General features: G+C 57.6%; 1 protein-coding gene across 4 annotated transcripts in view; it reads left to right on the forward strand.

The window, feature by feature from the left end:
- MROH1 (maestro heat like repeat family member 1) overlaps nt 1–20,678 on the forward strand; it is a 73,161-nt gene that overhangs the window by 40,024 nt on the left and 12,459 nt on the right. For all 4 annotated transcript variants that reach the window (XM_085214601.1, XM_085214600.1, XM_085214599.1 and 1 more), the window contains 7 exons: nt 1,418–1,530; nt 4,499–4,651; nt 7,544–7,698; nt 9,761–9,926; nt 10,506–10,702; nt 16,151–16,288; nt 16,830–16,944. In XM_085214601.1, the coding sequence (XP_085070727.1) occupies nt 1,418–1,530; nt 4,499–4,651; nt 7,544–7,698; nt 9,761–9,926; nt 10,506–10,702; nt 16,151–16,288; nt 16,830–16,944 (1,037 nt within the window). The remainder of the gene's footprint in view (nt 1–1,417; nt 1,531–4,498; nt 4,652–7,543; nt 7,699–9,760; nt 9,927–10,505; nt 10,703–16,150; nt 16,289–16,829; nt 16,945–20,678) is intronic.

Consider the following 20,678-nt stretch of genomic DNA (forward strand, 5'->3'; position numbering starts at 1 on the left):
GGGTTCTGACCCACATCGCTGCGGTGTTCTGACCCACATCGCTGCGGTGTTCTGACCCACATCGCTGCGGTGTTCTGACCCACATCGCTGCGGTGTTCTGACCCACATCGCTGCGGGGTTCTGACCCACATCGGTGCGGTGTTCTGACCCACATCGCTGCGGTGTTCTGACCCACATCGCTGCGGTGTTCTGACCCACATCGCGGCGGTGTTCTGACCCACATCGGTGCGGTGTTCTGACCCACATCGCTCTGTGTTGTGGGTCGTTTGGGGCAGCTCCGTTCTGACCCACATCGCGGCGGTGTTCTGACCCACATCGCTGCGGTGTTCTGACCCACATCGCGGCGGTGTTCTGACCCACATCGCGGCGGTGTTCTGACCCACATCGCTGCGGGGTTCTGACCCACATCGCGGCGGTGTTCTGACCCACATCGGTGCGGTGTTCTGACCCACATCGCTGCGGTGTTCTGACCCACATCGCGGCGGTGTTCTGACCCACATCGGTGCGGTGTTCTGATCCACATCGCTCTGTGTTGTGGGTCGTTTGGGGCAGCTCCGTTCTGACCCACATCGCTGCGGTGTTCTGACCCACATCGGTGCGGTGTTCTGACCCACATCGCGGCAGTGTTCTGACCCACATCGCTGCGGTGTTCTGACCCACATCGCTGCAGTGTTCTGACCCACATCGCGGCGGTGTTCTGACCCACATCGCGGCAGTGTTCTGACCCACATCGCGGCGGTGTTCTGACCCACATCGCTGCGGGGTTCTGACCCACATCGCTGCGGGGTTCTGACCCACATCGCTGCGGTGTTCTGACCCACATCGCTGCGGTGTTTGGACCCACATCACTACAGCATTATTGTCCTTTGTGGCTGCTACTCTCTGACCCACATCGCTGCAGTGCTGTGGTCCTTTGGGGCAGCTCTGTTCTGACCCACATCGCTGCAGTGTTTGGACCCACATCGCTGCAATGTTGTGGTCCTTTGGGGCAGCTTCATTCTGACCCACATCCCTACAATGTTGTGGTTCTTTGGGGCAGCTCCGTTCTGACCCACATCGCTGCAGTGCTGTGGTCCTTTGGGGCAGCTCCATTCTGACCCACATTACTACAGCATTGTCGTCCTTTGGGGCAGCTCCGTTCTGACCCACATCGCTGCAGTGCTGTGGGTCCTTTGGGGCTGCTCCGTTCTGACCCACATCGCTGCAGTGCTGTGGGTCCTTTGGGGCTGCTGTACTCTGACCCACATCCCTGCAGTGCTGTGGGTCCTTTGGGGCTGCTCCGTTCTGACCCACATCCCTGCAGTGCTGTGGGTCGTTTGGGGCAGCTCCGTTCTGACCCACATCCCTGCGGTGTTTGGAGCCACATCACTGCAGTGTTCGGGTGTTTGGTCCAACCCAAGCACTGCTCTGCCCGCAGGGTTCGCTCGGGACCACCGAGATGAGATGGTGGAGGGACTGAAGGCACTGAAGAGGGGTCTGGAGGAGCCTGACTTCACTGTCCTGTTCCGCACCTGCACCAATATTGCCATGGTAAGGCGAGCAGAGCGGAGTTGCTCCGAGCATCCCACCCCACAGCAACGCTGCTGGTCCCTAGAAGTTTGTACAAAGAAAGATCCTAGAGCCATGGGATGGTTGGGTTGGTTTGGAAGGGTCCCTGAAGGTCATGGAGCCATGGGATGGTTGGGTTGGTTTGGAAGGGTCCCTGAAGGTCATGGAGCCATGGGATGGGTTGGGTTGGTTTGGAAGGGTCCCTGAAGGTCACGGAGCCATGGGATGGGTTGGGTTGGTTTGGAAGGGTCCCTGAAGGTCACGGAGCCATGGGATGGGTTGGGTTGGTTTGGAAGGGTCCCTGAAGGTCATGGAGCCATGGGATGGTTGGGTTGGTTTGGAAGGGTCCTCGAAGGTCATGGAGCCATGGGATGGTTGGGTTGGGTTGGAAGGGTCCTTGAAGGTCATGGAGCCATGGGATGGTTGGGTTGGTTTGGAAGGGTCCTTGAAGGTCATGGAGCCATGGGATGGGTTGGGTTGGTTTGGAAGGGTCCCTGAAGGTCACGGAGCCATGGGATGGTTGGGTTGGTTTGGAAGGGTCCCTGAAGGTCATGGAGCCATGGGATGGGTTGGGTTGGCTTGGAAGGGTCCCTGAAGGTCATGGAGCCATGGGATGGTTGGGTTGGTTTGGAAGGGTCCCTGAAGGTCATGGAGCCATGGGATGGGTTGGGTTGGTTTGGAAGGGTCCCTGAAGGTCACGGAGCCATGGGATGGTTGGGTTGGTTTGGAAGGGTCCCTGAAGGTCATGGAGCCATGGGATGGGTTGGGTTGGCTTGGAAGGGTCCCTGAAGGTCATGGAGCCATGGGATGGGTTGGGTTGGTTTGGAAGGGTCCCTGAAGGTCATGGAGCCATGGGATGGTTGGGTTGGTTTGGAAGGGTCCCTGAAGGTCATGGAGCCATGGGATGGGTTGGGTTGGTTTGGAAGGGTCCCTGAAGGTCATGGAGCCATGGGATGGTTGGGTTGGTTTGGAAGGGTCCCTGAAGGTCATGGAGCCATGGGATGGTTGGGTTGGTTTGGAAGGGTCCCTGAAGGTCATGGAGCCATGGGATGGGTTGGGTTGGAAGGATCTTTAAAGGTTATACAAGGGTAGGATGGGTTGGTAGAGTTCTTGGAGGTAATAGAGGCAGGAAATGGTAGAGTGGATTGGGTAGGAAGGGTCCTTTAAGGTGATACACCTATGGAATGGTTGAGATAGAAAGGCCTTACAGATCACAGAGCCAGGGAATGGGTTGGGCTGAGATGGAAAGGTCCTTAAAGATCACAGAGCCACAGAATGGTTGGGTTGGAAGAATCCTTAAAGATCACAGAGCCATGAGATGGGTTGGGCTGAGAGGGAAAGGTCCTTAAAGATCACAGAGCCACAGAATGGTTGGGTTGGAAGAATCCTTAAAGATCACAGAGCCAGGGAATGGGTTGGGCTGAGAGGGAAAGGTCCTTAAAGATCACAGAGCCACAGAATGGTTGGGTTGGAAGAGTCGTTAAAGATCACAGAGCCACAGAATGGTTGGGTTGGAAGAATCCTTAAAGATCACAGAGCCAGGGAATGGGCTGGGCTGAGATGGAAAGGTCCTTAAAGATCACAGAGCCACAGAATGGTTGGGTTGGAAGAGTCCTTAAAGATCACAGAGCCAGGGAATGGGTTGGGCTGAGAGGGAAAGGTCCTTAAAGATCACAGAGCGACAGAATGGTTGGGTTGGAAGAGTCGTTAAAGATCACAGAGCCATGGAATGGGTTGGGCTGAGATGGAAAGGTCCTTAAAGATCACAGAGCCACAGAATGGTTGGGTTGGAAGAGTCGTTAAAGATCACAGAGCCAAGGAATGGGTTGGGCTGAGATGGAAAGGTCCTTAAAGATCACAGAGCCACAGAATGGTTGGGTTGGAAGAATCCTTAAAGATCACAGAGCCAGGGAATGGGTTGGGCTGAGATGGAAAGGTCCTTAAAGATCACAGAGCCACAGAATGGTTGGGTTGAAAGAGTCTTTAAAGATCACAGAGCCAGGGAATGGGTTGGGCTGAGAGGGAAAGGTCCTTAAAGATCACAGAGCCACAGAATGGTTGGGTTGGAAGAGTCCTTAAAGATCACAGAGCCAGGGAATGGGTTGGGCTGAGATGGAAAGGTCCTTAAAGATCACAGAGCCACAGAATGGTCGGGTTGGAAGAGTCGTTAAAGATCACAGAGCCATGGAATGGGTTGGGCTGAGATGGAAAGGTCCTTAAAGATCACAGAGCCACAGAATGGTTGGGTTGGAAGAATTCTTAAAGATCACAGAGCCATGGAATGGGTTGGGCTGAGATGGAAAGGTCCTTAAAGATCACAGAGCCACGGAATGGTTGGGTTGGAAGAGTCGTTAAAGATCAAAGAGCCAGGGAATGGGTTGGGCTGAGATGGAAAGGTCCTTAAAGATCACAGAGCCACAGAATGGTTGGGTTGGAAGAGTCGTTAAAGATCACAGAGCCACAGAATGGTTGGGTTGGAAGAGTCGTTAAAGATCACAGAGCCAAGGAATGGGTTGGGCTGAGAGGGAAAGGTCCTTAAAGATCACAGAGCCACAGAATGGTTGGGTTGGAAGAATCCTTAAAGATCACAGAGCCAGGGAATGGGTTGGGCCGAGAGGGAAAGGTCCTTAAAGATCACAGAGCCACGGAATGGTTGGGTTGGAAGAGGCCTTAAAGACCACAGAGCCAGGGAATGGGTTAAGTTGGCTTGTTAAGGTCCTGAAAGACCGCAGAGCCTTGAGATGGTTGGGCTAGAAAGAACCGTGAGGCCACCCAGCCCCACCACTACAGCAGTCCGTGTGCAGGCAGGTGGGCTGCCCATCAGAGAGCTGTGGGGCTGAGATCAGGGATGGCCACCCGCGGAGCCCTGCAGCGGAGGCACCCTTGGTAGCCCTGGTTTATTTGGGATGAACCACTCAACCCCTCGTTAAGCCCCTCGCTCTCCTCCCAGGTGATTGGGAAGCGTGTCCCCCCAGACCAGCTGATGAGCCTCCTGCTCGCCATGTTTGAGGGGCTGGCAGACCCCGACAAGAACTGCTCCCGTGCGGCCACCGTCATGATCAACGCTCTGCTCAAGGAGCGGGGGGCGGTCCTGCAGGACAAGGTGAGCCCCTCCAGGGCAGCCCCAACCCCTCTGCCTCCCGCCGTATCTCCCAGTATCTCCCAGTGAGCGCCAGGTCCTGGCAGCTGGGCTGTGGAGCGATAGGCTTTGGCAGCATGGTCGGTATTCATCGAGTGGTTTGGGTCAGAAAGGACCTGAAAGGTCATGGAGCCATAGAATAGGTTGGGTTGGAAGGGTCCTGAAAGGTGGTGGAAGCATGGAATGCTTGGGTTGGAAGAGTCCTTAAAAATCATAGTCGCTGGATGGTTGTATTGGAAGAGTCCTTAAAGATGATAGAGCCACAATGGTTGCATTGGGAGGGTCCTGAAAGTTAATGGAAGCATGCAATGGTTGAACTGGAAGCGTCCTTGAAGATCATAGAGTTGGTGAATGATTGGGTTGGAAGGGTCCTTAAAGGTCATAGAACCATACAATGATTGGGATGGAGGAACCCCCCCAGCCCCACCCCTGCCGTGGGCTGGCTGCCCCCCAGCTCAGGCTGCCCAGGGCCCACCCACAGCCTCGGGCACCTGCAGGGATGGGGCACCCACAGCTCCGGGCAGCAGTGCTGGGGCTGCACCGCCTCTGGGTGAAGGATTTCCCCACGTCTGACCCCAAATCTCCCTTTTTTTGAGATGAAACTATTCCCCTCTGTTGCATCACTCTCTGCCCTTGTGCAGTCACTTTCCAATTTATCAACTCCCTTTGGGCACTGGAAGGATGTGACCATTCCCACTGAGCCTCTGGCTGTATGATCGCCTGCCCCACACTCCCTGGAGCTGTCACGCCTCCCATCACCACCCCGTTTTGATCAGCATCCCCATCCCCACCCCGTCCCCATCCCCATCCCCATCCCTATCCTATCCCTATCCCTATCCCTATCCCTATCCCTATCCCTATCCCTATCTCTATCCCTATCCCTATCCCTATCCCTTTCCCCTCCCCATCCCAATACCTTCCCTTATCCCCATCCCAATCCCATCCACATCTCCTTCCCCTCCCCATCCCCATCCCAATCCCTACCCCACACCATCCCCATCCCATCCCCTTCCCCATCCCATCTCAATCCCCTCCTAATCCCAATCTCATCCCATCCCAATCCCTACCCCATCCCCATCCCCACACCATCCCAATCCCATCCCATTCCCCACCCCATCTCAATTCCCTCCCAATCCCAATCCCAATCCCAATCCCAATCCCATCCCAATCCCATCACCATCTCCATCCCATCCCCATCCCAATCCCTACCCCATCCCCATCCCATCCTCTTCCCCACCCCATCTCAATCCCCTCCCAATCCCATCCCATCCTAATCCCATCACCATCTCCATCCCATCCCCCTCCCCACACCATCCCCATCCCCATCCCATCCCAATCCCATCACAATTTCCATCCCATCCCCATCCCCACACCAACCCCATCCCCATCCCATCCCATCCCAATCCCATCACAATTTCCATCCCCACACCAACCCCATCCCATCCCAATCCCATCACCATCTCCATCCCATCCCCATCCCAATCCCATCCCATCCTAATCCCATCACCATCTCCATCCCATCCCCATCCCCATCCCCATCCCAATCCCTACCCCATCCCCATCCCATCACCTTCCCCACCCCATCTCAATTCTCTCCCAATCCCAATCCCATCCCAATCCCATCCCATCCCCATCCCCATCCCCATCCCAATCCCTACCCCATCCCCATCTCATCCCTTTCCCCACCCCATCTCAATCCCCTCCCAATCCCAATCCCATCCCAATCCCATCCCATTTCAATCCCATCACCATCACCATCTCCATCCCATCCCCATTCCCATCCCCATCCCAATCCCATCACCATTTCCATCCCATCCCCATCCCCACACCATCCCCATCCCATCCCGTCCCAATCCCATCACCATCTCCATCCCATCCCCATCCCATCTCCTTCCCCATCCCATCTCAATTGCCTCCCAATCCCCTCCCAATCCAATCCCAATCCCATCCTCATCCATCACCATCCCATCCCCTCCCATCCCACCCTCGTCCCCATCCCGTTCCGCGCCCCACTCCGAAGAGGAATTTTTTTTTTTGGTCTAATCCACCGCCTTAGGACTAAGCTCCCCCTTTTCTCCTGCACTAATTGGAAACACCGGCTCTCCCCGCACCGCTCAGGCTGTGCACAGCAGCTCCTGCTAACGTCCCGCTCCCCCCTTGACCCCTCCCCATAGCTCCCTTTTCGTCCGGACCCCGTCCGGCCCAGATCCTGAAACCCGACCTGACGCTAAATCCCGGCAGCTCCGTGCTAAGCTCGGGGATTTGCTGCCAGGTCTGGGCTGTGCGTGCGCTTCCTCCGTTCCTTGCTGTGCGTCATGCGGCCAGTGGGGCCGGGGGGAGTCATCCCCTGCTCTGCTCCAGTTCCTGGGGTTGAAGAACTGGAGAATGGTGGGGTTGGAAGGGTCATGAAAGGTCGTAGAGCCATGGCTTGGGTTGGAAGGGTCCTTGAAGATCATAGACCTATAGAATGGTTGAGTTGGAAGGGACCTTGAAGGTCATAGAGCCATGGGATAGATGGGAATGTTCTTGAAGATCATAGATCATGCGCCCCTACTATGCTGGGGGGGCATAGTAGGATGGGTGGGTTGGAAAGATCCTGAAAGGTCATAGAGCCACGGGGGTTTTTGGGTTGGAAGTGTCCTTAAAGGTCATAGAGCCATGGGATGGTTGGGCTGGAGAGGACCTCAACAATCATCCTGTTCCAACCCCACAGCACTGCTGAGCTCCAGATGCTGGCTGCTCCGCGCCATGAGCCATTCTGCAGTGTCACTGGCATGGGTGGGCACCACAGCAAACTCCCCTCAAGCTCTCGCCGTGTCCTTTCCCCCATCTCAGTGCCACCCCGTTGCCCCACAGGTGCCCGACATCATGAGCATCATCCACGGCAAGCTGCAGGAGGTGGACGAGGAGCACGTGCGCAAGGCAGCCCAGCAGACGGTGTACATCCTGGCAGCCCAGCACACCGCCGTGGTGGTGTCCAGCCTGCTGGGCAGCGCGCTGCCCTTCGACAGGTACCTGCATCCAGAGCAGCTTTTGCTTCATGTGCAGCTGGAAGCTTTTTGGCACCTTCCCCCTGCTGGAATTTCTGTTGGGAGCTCAAGGATCATTGTGTCCACTTGCTGCTGAGGGTTTGCGGGGCACAGGGGTGTAAGTGGAGTGAATGAGCGAAGCTGAGTGTGGTTGGGGCAGTCAGGGCTGTGGAAAGAGGCAGCTCAGCAAAGCCAGAGCTCCACAGTGTCATAGCTGGCCCCAGGCTGAGCCCTGAGCGTAGAACCATGGAATGGATTGGGTTGGGTTGGATTGGGTTGGAAGGGTCCTTCAAGATCATAGAGTCATGGGATGGTTGGGTTGGGTTAGAAGGGTCCTCAGAGATCAGAGAACCATGGAATGGGTTGGGTTGGGTTGGATTGGAAGGGTTCTTCAAGATCATAGAGTCATGGGATGGTTGGGTTGGGTTAGAAGGGTCCTCAGAGATCAGAGAACCATGGAATGGGTTGGGTTGGGTTGGATTGGAAGGGTTCTTCAAGATCATAGAGTCATGGGATGGTTGGGTTGGGTTAGAAGGGTCCTCAGAGATCATAGAACCATGGAATGGGTTGGATTGGGTTGGATTGGAAGGGTCCTTCAAGATCATAGAGTCATGGGATGGTTGGGCTGGGTTAGAAGGGTCCTCAGAGATCATAGAACCATGGAATGGGTTGGGTTGGGTTGGAAGGGTCCTTCAAGATCATAGAGTCATGGGATGGTTGGGTTGGGTTAGAAGGGTCCTCAGAGATCAGAGAACCATGGAATGGGTTGGGTTGGGTTGGATTGGATTGGAAGGGTCCTTCAAGATCATAGAGTCATGGGATGGTTGGGTTGGGTTAGAAGGGTCCTCAGAGATCATAGAACCATGGAATGGGTTGGGTTGGGTTGGATTGGAAGGGTCCTTCAAGATCATAGAGTCATGGGATGGTTGGGCTGGGTTAGAAGGGTCCTCAGAGATCATAGAACCATGGAATGGGTTGGGTTGGGTTGGGTTGGGAGAGTACTTCAAAATCATAGAGCTATGGAATGGTTGGGTTAGAAGGGCCCATTAAGGTCATATAACCATGGGGTGGTGGGTATAGATTGGAAGAGTCCTTGAGGATCATAGTGTAATTGGGTTGGAAAAGTCTTAATAGACCATTAAACCATGGAATAGGTTGGGTTCACTTCAGTTGGGTTGCAAGGGTCCTTAAAAATCACGGCCTATAGGATGGGTTGGATTGGGAGGGTCCTTAAAGTCCAAAGAGAACAGAATGGTTGGCTTGAAAGAGTCCTTACAGATCGCAGAGAACAGAATGGTTGGATTGGTGGAGTTTTAATAGACCATAGAACCCTGAAATGGATTGAGTTGGGTTGGAAGGGTCCTTCAAGGTCACAGAGCCATGAAATGGTCGTGTTGGAAGGGTCCTTATAGATCATAGAGCCATGGAATTGTTGGGTTGGAAGGGTCCTTAAAGATCATAGAGCCATGGAATGGTCAGGTGGGTAGGGTCCTTACAGATCACAGAACTATGGAATTGTTTGGTTGGAAGAGTCCTTAAAGACCATAGAGCCATGGGATGGTTGGGCTGGAAGGGTCCTTGCAGATAAGAGAACCATGGAATTGTTGGGTTGGAAGAGTCCTTAAAGACCATAGAGCCATGGGATGGTTGGGCTGGAAGGGTCCTTGCAGATAAGAAAACCATGGAATGGTTGAGTTAGAAGGGTCCTTACAGATCATATAACCATGGAATGGTTGGGTCGGAAGGGTCCTTGCAGATCATAGGACCATGGAATGGTTGGGTCGGAAGAGTACTTGCGGATCATAAAGCCATTGAATGGGTTGGGTTTGAAAGGTCCTTGCAGATTATAGAGCCATGGAATGGTTGGGTCAGAAGGGTCCTTACAGATCATAAAGCCATGGAATGTTTGGGTCAGAAGGGTCCTTACAGATCATAAAGCCATTGAATGGCTTGGGTTGGAAAGGTCCTTGCAGATCACAGAGCCATGGAATGGTTGGGTAGGAAGGGTCCTTTCCCAGCACCTCTGTCCCTCTGCTCCCCGCAGCCACACGTGTGCCATGTGGCGGGCCCTGGCCACGGAGCCCAGCCTGACGGCGCAGATCCTGGAGCAGCTGCTGGAGAAGGTGACGCGGGACGTGCCCTACAAGGAGAGCAGAACCTTCCTGCTGGGCGGCAGCTCGGAGCGCGTGGCCACGCCGCTGCCCATGGCCGTGAGTGTCCCTCGTTTCCGCGCTCGGGGCCGTGCCAGGCGTGGGTCTGGAAGGCGGCGTGACGCCTCTCCGCGTTAATCCGCCGCTCGTAAAACCCGCTCAGGTGTCCGTCCTCGGCGGGGCAGAGAGCGCTTTGCGTTTTTATCCCCTCCGAAAAAAAAAAAAAATAAACCCCGCTTGGCAGCTCTCTGAGCAGGAAAACAGCTGTGAAAATTTCCTCCTGTGAAGGACCCGACGCAGGTGGTGCAGCCCGGCCACTGCTCTCACCTCCCCCGGGTGTGGTGCGGCGTAAACTGTGCGGAGAGGAGCTGGGTGCTGCCCTGCGACCCGGGCTGGGGGCTCTGCAACGTGTCCCCAAAGCCCAGCTTGATATTCCCCCCACGGTTCTGCAGAGCTCTCCCAGCACCGGGGCTGCGTTTGAGACGCGCTCTGCGAGCACCGAGCTGCAACCTCCGCTATTTACCAACAGACAGCGGCGCGGTGCGGGGCCGGGGGTGGGGGGGGATCCCTCCTAATCCTCCTCCCCCCCCCCCCTCGCTCTCTCTCTCTTTCTCTCCCTCTCCCCCCCCCCCCCTCAAGGCCACATGTGCTCTGCATGAGATCATGTCTGCGCCGGAGTCTGGGCCGGCGGTGCTGGGGCTCTACGCGCCGCTCTTCGTGACCCTCCTGCTGCGCGTCAGCTGCACCGTGGGTGTTCAGCTACCGAAGAGCCTGCAGGGCAGGGAGAGGAGGAGCAGCAGCCATGCGGCCGCATCCCGCAGCCTCCAGCCCTGCAGGTACGCCGGGCGGATCGCTGTTGTCGTGTGAAGCCGACGTGGGCACACGGCGCGACACGGCTGGTCGGGTAGACCCGGCTTTGAGCTGTGCGTTGGGATCTGCTGGATTTGGCTTTTTTTTTTTGCCCGCGTGGTTTTCTCCCAGTTCTCCCAGTTCTCTGCACTGGGATGTGCCGGTGATGCGGAGGGTCCCACGCTGCGCCGTGTCTCTAAATTGGAAGGCTAGGGGCTGAGGTCAGGTTGGATGTTTGGAAACGTTTCTTCACCCAAAGAGCGGTCGGACATTGGCGTGGGGTCACCATCCCGGGGGTCTTCAGGAACTGGGGAGATGTGGCAGTTGGGGACACACGGTTGGTTGGGGTTGGGTTGGGGATCTCGGAGGTCTTCTCCAACCCCAGAGTCCACAACGATGTGATCCTGGGAGCCCAGCACACCTCCTCCTGCTCTCCCATCCCACCTTCAGGAGATGAGCAGAGCAATCCTTGCAGCAAATCGGGATCCTGCAGCAGCTCGAGGGCCACCCCATGGCTGATGGTGGTGGTCCACGGTTGGTGGTGACAGTCTGTGGTTTGTGGTGGTGGTCCGTGGTTGGTGGTGGTGGTCTGTGGTTGATGGAGATGGCCTGTGGTTGGTGATGGTGGTCCATGGTTGGTGGTGGTGGTCTGTGGTTGGTGATGGTGGTCCATGGTTGATGGAGGTGGTCTGTGGTTGGTGATGGTGGTCCATGGTTGATGGAGGTGGCCTGTGGTTGGTGATGGTGGTCCATGGTTGATGGAGGTGGCCTGTGGTTGGTGGTGGTGGCCTGTGGTTGATGGAGGTGGTCTGTGGTTGGTGATGGTGGTCCATGGTTGATGGAGGTGGCCTGTGGTTGGTGATGGTGGTCCATGGTTGATGGAGGTGGCCTGTGGTTGGTGATGGTGGTCCATGGTTGATGTGGTGGTCCATGGTTGTTGCTGGTGGTCCATGGTTGATGGTGGTGGTCCGTGGTTGATGGTGACGGTCTGTAGTTGTTGCTGGTGGTCCATGGTTGGTGGTGATGGTCCGTGGTTGGTGGTGGTGGTCCATGGATGGTGGTGACGGTCCGTGGTTGTTGCTGGTGGTCCATGGTTGGTGGTGACAATCCGTGGTTGGTGGTGGTGGTCCATGGATGGTGGTGATGGTCTGTGCTTGGTGCTGGTGGTCCGTGATTGTTGGTGGCGGCTCGTGGCTGATGGTGGTCCATGGTTGATGGTAGTGGTCCGCGATGGATGGTGATGGTCTGTGGCTTATGGTTGCTGTTGGTGATGTGTGGTTGATGGTGGTCCTTGGCATAACCTGTGCTTGGAGAGCGTCGAGGCAGTGGCATTGCGTGAGACCCTTCCAGAAATGCCCAGGGCCGGGTGGCCGGTGGGTGCGTGACCACATTGGGTGTGAGCTGGTGGCCGGGGCCACGTAACCGTGAAGTCGCCACTGATGGATGGAGGGGAAGAGGCTCTGTCTGACGTGCCGAGATGTGAAATTCCAGCTCGGTCCCAGGAGCTGGTTACAATATCAAAGCCGCTTCCTGGCCGCGTTCTGAATGCTGAATCTCCCTGATCCTTAAATGCCAAAGAGCGACGGTAAAGGTGAACACGATAGCTTGGCAGGAAGGGGAGGCTGGAAGACACAGCCTTTGTCGGAGAGGAAGGAAGCGTCTGTAGGAAAAGCAAAGCCTGTGAAGCGTCCGTCCCGCAGGAGCAGCCTCGTGCTGCGTCTGCCGCGAGGCCGAGCCCGGAGCAAGGGGAGGATCAGGTCTCTGCGAGCGTCTGCCAGAGGTTTTTGTGCTGCTGTTTTCGTGTGCTGCAAGGAAATCGATCCTGCTGCAGCTTTCCTGGGCTGACTACGGCTCCACCTGTACCGTGCGGGGTTCTGGGGCTCACGCAGGGTTCTCACTGTGCGGAACTGAGAGCGCTCCCCGTGATCTGCTGCTGCTGCTGCTGCTGCTATTGCTGCAGCTCTTCCCATGTCCCACAGCTGGAGTGGGATCCAAGTTTGGGTCTGGGGGCAACCCCATAGCGGGGGGCTGGAGCTCAGGAGTGGACGGGAGACGGATCCAGGGGTGGCTGCTGTTCTCAGCGCCAGCCGTGGTTCATGGTGGTGGTCCATGGTTGGCAGTGGTCGTCAGGTCCAGACATTGTCAGTGGTGATCTGTGGTGGTCTGTGGTCAGGGATGGTCCTCGGCACCAACTGTGGCTGATGGTGGTGGTCTGTGGCTTATGATGGCTCGGTACGAGCTGTGGTTAGTGGTGGTGGTCCATGGCAGGACCTTGGTAGCAAGCATGGTTGGTGATGGTAATCCATGGCTCATGGTGGTCCTCAGTAAGAGCTGTCGTTGGTGGCAGTGGTCTGTGGCACCAGTCATGACTGGAGGTGGTGGTCCATGGCCGATGGTGATGGAGCATGGTTGGTGATATTAATCCATGGCTCATGGTGGTCCTCAGTAAGAGCTGTCGTTGGTGGCAGTGGTCCGTGGCACCAGTCATGACTGGAGTTGGTGGTCCATGGCTGGTGGTGATGGTCCATGGTTGGTGCCCTTGGAAGTGGCTGTGATTGGTGGTGGCGGCCCATGGTTGGCGCTGGTCCTTGGCAGCAGCTGTAGTTGATAGTGGTGGTCCATGATCGGTGGTGGTGGTCGGTGTTTGATGGTGGTCCTTGACACTTGGTCAGTTGGTGATGGGGTTCTGTGGTTGGTGGCGGTCCTCGGCACCAGCTGTGGTTGCTGGTGCTGGTCCATGGTTGGTGGTGGTGGTTGTGGCACCAGGCATGATTGGCGGTGGTGATCCATGGCTGGGATTTGTCCTCAGCACAGCCTGATTGGTGATCATGATCCATGGCTTGTGGTGGTGGTCCATGGTTGGGAGTGGTCTGTGGTTGTGGTGGTGGTCCATGTTTGTAATAGTGGTCCTTCCATGGTTGTTGGTGGTGGTCCATGGTTGGGGGTGGTCCATGTTTGTAATAGTGGTCCTTCCATGGTTGGTGGTGGTGGTCCATGGTTGGGGGTGGTCCTTGGCACAGCCGTGGTTGTTGGTGGTGGTCCATGGCTGATGGTGGTACTGGTCCATGATTGATGGCGGCCCATTGTTGTGGTGGTGGTCCTTGGTTGATAGTGGTCCATGGTTGCTGGTGCTCCATGGTTGTGATGGCGGTCCGTGGTTGTGATGGTGGTTCATGGTTGGTGGTGGTTCCATGGTTGTGATGGTGATCCATGGTTGATGGTGGTCCTTGGCACAGCCGTGGCTGGTGCTGGTGATCCATGGCTGATGGTGGTGGCAGTCCTTGGTTGGCAGTGGTCTGTGGTTGGTGTTGGTCCTTGGCACAGCCGTGGCTGGTGCTGGTGATCCATGGCTGATGGTGGTGGCAGTCCTTGGTTGGCAGTGGTCTGTGGTTGGTGTTGGTCCTTGGCACAGCCGTGGTTGCTGGTGGTGGTCTTTGGCTGATGGCAGTGGTGGTCCGTGGTTGGCTCTGGTCCTTGGCAGAGCTGTGGTTGGCAGTGGTGGTTTGGCATCGCCTGTGTCGGGACGCCGTCCCAAGCCTTGTGTTCTCCATCTGCACTCACACTGACAGCCAGGATTGCTCCATCACCAATACTTGTTTTGCTGCGACGGGATAACGTATGGTTCCCATATGTTGCTCCACGCTCGCAGCAAAATAATCCCCACCTATAAAATGCTAATGCAAAAAACCACCTTCCAGCAGCTCTGGACTGCTTTCCTTTACAGCCCACTCTCCTGGGTCGTGGTAATGGCGGTGTCACAGCACACGGAGCTGCTCCTGCACTGATGGGGGGCAGCAGGCAGCCCTGCTATGGGGCTGTGCTCTGCAGCACCGGGCTGGGAGGCACAGTGTGATGGTGTGGTGTGATGGTGTAATGTGGCTGTGCAGTGTGATGGCATGGTGTGATGGTACAGGGTGACGGTGTGGTGTGATGGTACAGGGTGACAATGTGGTGTGATGGTACAGGGTGACGGTGTGGTGTGATGGTACAGGTGACAGTGTGGTGTGATGGTACAGGGTGACGGTGTGGTGTGATGGTACAGGGTGACAATGTGGTGTGATGGTACAGGGTGACGGTGTGGTGTGATGGTACAGGGTGACAATGTGGTGTGATGGTACAGGGTGACGGTGTGGTGTGATGGTACAGGTGACAGTGTGGTGTGATGGTACAGGGTGACGGTGTGGTGTGATGGTACAGGGTGACAATGTGGTGTGATGGTACAGGGTGACGGTGTGGTGTGATGGTACAGGGTGACAGTGTGGTGTGATGGTACAGGGTGATGGTGTGGTGTGATGGTACAGGGTGACAATGTGGTGTGATGGTACAGGGTGACGGTGTGGTGTGATGGTACAGGGTGACGGTGTGGTGTGATGGTACAGGGTGATGGTGTGGTGTGATGGTACAGGGTGACGGTGTGGTGTGATGGTACAGGATGACAATGTGGTGTGATGTCCCCAATGTGGTGTGGTGTGATGGTACAGGGTGATGGTGTGGTGTGATGGTACAGGATGACAATGTGGTGTGATGGTACAGGGTGACGGTGTGGTGTGATGGTACAGGGTGACGGTGTGGTGTGATGGTACAGGGTGACAGTGTGGTGTGATGTCCCCAATGTGGTGTGGTGTGATGGTACAGGGTGACGGTGTGGTGTGATGGTACAGGGTGACAATATGGTGTGATGTCCCCAATGTGGTGTGGTGTGATGGTACAGGGTGACAGCACACTGTGTTGGCAGAATGTGATAATCATAGAACCCTAGAATGGCCTGGGTTGCAAAGGCCCACAGTGCTCACCTGGTTCCAACCCCCTGCTGTGTGCAAGTCGCCAACCAGCAGCCCAGGCTGCCCAGAGCCACATCCAGCCTGGCCTTGGATGCCTGCAGGGATGGGATGAGCATCCACAGCCTCCTTGGGCAACCTGTGCCACTGCCTCACCACCCTCTGGCTGAAAAACTTCCTCCTCACATCCAACCTAAACCTCCCCTGGCTCACTTTAAAGCCATTCCCCTTGTCCTATCACCACCCACCCTCACAAACAGCCGTTCCCCTCCTGTTTATCCACTCCCTTCAAGCACTGGAAGGCCACAATGAGGTCTCCCCCCAGCCTTCTCTTCTCCAAGCTAAATAATCCCAGTTCCCCCAACCAACCTCTCCTCATAGGAGAGATGCTCCAGCCCTCTGTCAAAGTGAAGGTAGGACGCGGCAGTACAGTGTGCCAGCACTGTGTGGTGGTACAGCGTGACAAAGCATTGCGATGGTAGAATGTGACGTGGTCTGATGGTGCGACGTGACGATGCGATGTGACGGTACAGCGTGGCAGCAAAGTATTTCTGACAATACAGCGTGACCACGCAGTGTGATAAGGTGGTGTAACGGTACAGCATGACACTGTGATGCGATGGTGCACAGTGTGACGTTGCGAGTGTTTCTCCCCAGCTGTGCGGTGCAGACTCTGCGGGCCATGCTGGCACGGGGTGGCAGTGAGGCTGTGGCCACACCCGTGGGCAACGCTGGAGGATGGGAGCTGATGGAGACCCCTGAGCGGCACCACGAGGGCGTCACTGTGCTGGCTGGGTGAGGGCAGGGGGGCACAAGGACGGGGGTACTGGGGAGTGAGGGCATTGGGGACGGGGAGCATTAGGGGCAGGGTTGTTGGGGACTGGGGGCATTGGGGGACAGGGGTGTTGAGGAGTGGGTGCTTTAGGGACAGGGGCATTGAGGACTGGGGGCACTAGGGATGAGGTCGTGGGGGACGGTGGCACTGGGAACTGAGGGCATTGAGGGACGGGGGGCATTGAAGACTGGGGGCAGTGGGGACGGGCGGTGGAGATGGGGGCATTGGGGACACTGGGGACAGGGGGCACTGGGGGACTGGAGGCATTAGGGATGAGGTAACTGGGACTGGTGGCATTGGGGGACTGGAGGCATTGGGGGCTGGGGGCGTTGGGGAACTGCAGGCATCAGGGACAGGGGCATTGAGGACTGGAGGCATTGGGGATGGGGTCACTGGGGACAGAGGCACTGGGGACTGGTGGCATTGGGGGACTGGAGGCATTGGGGGCTGGGGGCACTGGGGACCGAGGGCTGTGTGGATGACAGTCCCTTCTCCCTGCAGCTCCATGGCACGGCATGCTGGCCCCCGTCTGCCCCTCATTGTCAAGAGCCTCGTCCCCACGCTGAGCAGCGCCTTCGACAACCAACGCGTCACTGCCACCGCCTTCCTGGCTGAGGTGAGCGGGGCAAAACCCCCAAATCCCAGATCCATAGGGGCTGGGAAGGAACCTCTGGAGCTCCCCCAGCCCAACCTGGCTCCCTTCTTCCACACCCCACCCTCCAGAATCCCCAAATTCCAGATCCATAGGGGCTGGGAAGGAACCTCTGGAGCTCCCCCAGCCCAACGTGGTTCCCTTCTTCCACCCCCCACCCTCCAGAATCCTTAAATCCCAGATCCATAGGGGCTGGAAGGGATCCTTGGAGCTCCCCAGCCCAACCTGGCTCCCTTCTTCCACCCCCCATCCCCAGATCTCCGTCAGCGCTGTTCAGACCCCCCCCCAGCCTTCTCTCCCCCAGGTGCACAGCCCCAGGGCTCTCAGCCCGGCCCCACCAGGAGGGGCTCCAGGCCCCCCCATCTCCACACCCTCCGCTGGGCTCTCCCAGCAGTTCCCAGTCTGCCCTGAACTGGGAGCCCAGCGCAGGGCGCAGCGCTCCAGCAGTGCCCTGCAGGGCAGAGCAGAGAGGAGCAGCACCTCCCTGCCCCGCTGGCTGCACTCTGGCAATGCACCACAGGGTCCCGTTGGCCCTCTTGGCCATCAGTGCTCACTGCTGGCTCGTGGGTCAACTGTTGGTCAATCGCTGGTCATCCACTGGTCAATTGTTGGTCAGCTATTGGTCAACAGTTGGTCAACCATTGGCCTTCTTGGCCACCAGGGCTCATTGCTGCCCTGTGGTCAACCATCGGTCCTTTTGGCCACCGGGCTGCACTACCGGCTCCTGGTCAACCACTGGTCAACCACTGGTTAGTCGTTGTTCAACCGTCGGCTCTCTTGGCCACGAGGGCTCACTGCCGTCTCTTGACCTACTGTTGGTCAATCACTGATCAACCGTCGGCCCTCTCGGCCACCAGGGCACACTGCTGGCTCGTGGTCAACCGTTGGGTCAACCTTCGGTCACCGAGACCCCGAGCTCCTCCTCCGCAGAACTCCCTTCCATCAGCTCAGCCCTGCCCTACTCTGCTGCACGCACAGGGTCGGGGCAGTGCCATTGCTGACCGCAGTGGGGCCGTATTCTCATCCCTTCGTGCCATCCTAACCCTGCAGCAGAGGGACCGGCGGAGGAAGCATGCAGGCTCCGGCCCTGAACGTGCGGCTGCCATGCAGCAGCAGCGCCGAGCTCCCTCCTTACGTCCCACCCCAGGAATGAGGTGACTCAAGGCCTCTCCTCTCCCCGCCAGAACCCGTAACCGTATCTCCATACCACCATCGAGCCCGGGGCCGCTCGAGGAGGTTCTGTTACATAAAGGAACGCCTTATGCCAACAAGGCAGAGCTATATCCTCGCTTATAAACCACCTTTTAAATTCTCAGCTGCTTTAAGCAGCCCGGGACGAGGGCCCTGTTTTTATTTTCTGTTTGGCCGTGGCAGCCGCCGGCCCCGGCTCTTGGCTCCCATCCCAGAATCTGCTTTCGTTTTGGAGCGCGGTTGGCTCTCGGCGTCCCTTTTTTTTTTTTTGGGGGTTTAAAATAGCGGCTTTGCCTCACCGTGGGGCGGGAGGGGAAGGAAGCAAATGCCTGTGTCTCCCTCTCTCCAAACTGATGAGGTGAGAGCTCGGTCCCTCCGCTCGCGGCAGTGCCGGTGACGGAGATGACAGAGTGGGAGCCGGGAGGGGACGGCCGCGGGGCTGCGGCGTCGGGGAGCGGTGGCAATGGGCCCTCCTGGCACTGCTGGTGGTGCTGGGTCTGTGCCATGGGGTGCCGTGAGGTGCCAGGTTTTGTGCCCTGGGGTCCCTTTGCCAGGTGCCAGCTCTGTGCCACGGGGCGTCATGGGCAGTGCCAAGGATCCCAGTGCCATGGGGTGCCACGCGGTGCCAGATCTGTGCCGCCATGGGGTGCCAGGTTTTGTGCCCTGGGGTCCCTTTGCCAGGTGCCAGCTCTGTGCCACGGGGCGTCATGGAGTGCCATGGGCAGTGCCAAGGATCCCAGTGCCATGGGGTGCCATGTGGTGCCAGATCTGTGCCATGGGGTGCCAGGTTTTGTGCTCTGGGGTCCCTTTGCCAGGTGCCAGCTCTGTGCCACGGGGCGTCATGGAGTGCCATGGGCAGTGCCAAGGATCCCAGTGCCTCAGGGTGCCATGTGGTGCCAGATCTGTGCCATGGGGCGCCAGGTTTTGTGCCCTGGGGTCCCTTTGCCAGGTGCCAGCTCTGTGCCACGGGGCGTCATGGAATGCCATGGGCAGTGCCAAGGATCCCAGTGCCATGGGGTGCCATGTGGTGCCAGATCTGTGCCATGGGGCATCATGGAGTGCCATGGGCAGTGCCAAGGATCCCAGTGCCTCGGGGTGCCATGTGGTGCCAGATCTGTGCCATGGGGTGCCAGGTTTTGTGCCGTGGGGTCCCTTTGCCAGGTGCCAGCTCTGTGCCATGGGGCATCATGGGCAGTGCCAAAGATCCCAGTGCCTGGGGTGCCAGGTTTTGTGCCGTGGGGTCCCTTTGCCAGGTGCCAGCTCTGTGCCATGGGGCGTCATGGGCAGTGCCAAGGATTCCAGTGCCTTGGGTGCCACGCAGTGCCAGATCTGTGCCGCCATGGGGTGCCAGGTTTTGTACCCTGGGATCCCGATGCCAGCTCTGTGCCATGGGGCACCATGGAATGTGGTGGGGTGCCACGGGATGTCAGGTCTGTGCCACAAAGTTCCATGGGGTTCCAGGTTTTATGCCATGGGGTTCCTGTGCCAGGTGCCAGGTTCGGTGCCATGGAGCCCCTGCTTTGGGTGCCAGGTCTGTGCCTGGAGACACCATGGGGTGCCAGGTCTGTGCCATGGAGTCCCTGCTTTGGGTGCCAGGTCTGTGCCATGGGTTGCCATGAGATGCCAGATTTTGGTCATCACCACCTGCAGTAGCCCTGTCTCTGCCCTGCATCCAGCAGCCCCACACAGCTCGTTAACCCGTGCCATTAACAGCTCCTCCATTTCTGTTTGCAATGAGCCGCGTCCCCAGGGGTGGGGGTCAGTGGGAGAGCAGCCCCGGCAGCCCCCGGCTCGGCGCACGGCCAGCAGCTCACAGCACTGCAGGACTCTGCACCGCTTGCCAGGAGCTCTGTGTTTTGCTGCTGGGATGTTCCTGCAACCGTGGGGCCATGCTCCTGCTGCTGGGGATGCTACTGGGGTGATGGGGCCGTGCTCCTGCTGCTCTACTCCTGGATTTACTCCTGGTACATGGAACTGTGCTCCTGCTGCTGGGGCCGCTCCTGGGGCCGTGCTCCTGCTGCTGGGATGCTCTTGGAGTCGTAGGGCCGTGCTCCTGTTGCTCCGCAGCTGGGATTGCTCCTGGAGTCGTGCTCCTGCTGCCGCAGCACTGGGAGTGTTCCTGAAGCTGTGCTCCAGCTGCTGGGGAAGCTCCTGGGGCCATGGGGCTGTGCTCCTGCTGCTGCATTGCTGGGGATGCTCCTGGAGCTGTGCTTCTGCTGCTGGGGATGCTCTTGGAGTTGTGGAGTTGTGCTCCTGCTGTTCTGCTCTTGGGAATGCTCCTGGGTACAAGGAGCTGTGCTCCAGATGCTAGGATTCTCCTGGGGCTGTGCTCCTGCTGCTGGGGATGCTGCTGGGGTGATGGAGCAGCCGTGCTCTGCTGCTCTGCAGCTGGGGGTGCTCCTAGATGTGTGCTTCTGCTGCTCTGGCAATGGGAATGTTCCCAGAGCTGTGCTCCTGCTGCTGGAGCCATGGGGCTGGGGCTGTGGGGATGCTGCTGGTGCCATGGG

The sequence above is a fragment of the Meleagris gallopavo genome, chromosome 32, assembly GCF_905368555.1.
Source record: "Meleagris gallopavo chromosome 32, MGAL_WU_HG_1.1, whole genome shotgun sequence".
Classification (NCBI taxonomy): Eukaryota; Metazoa; Chordata; class Aves; order Galliformes; family Phasianidae; genus Meleagris; species Meleagris gallopavo.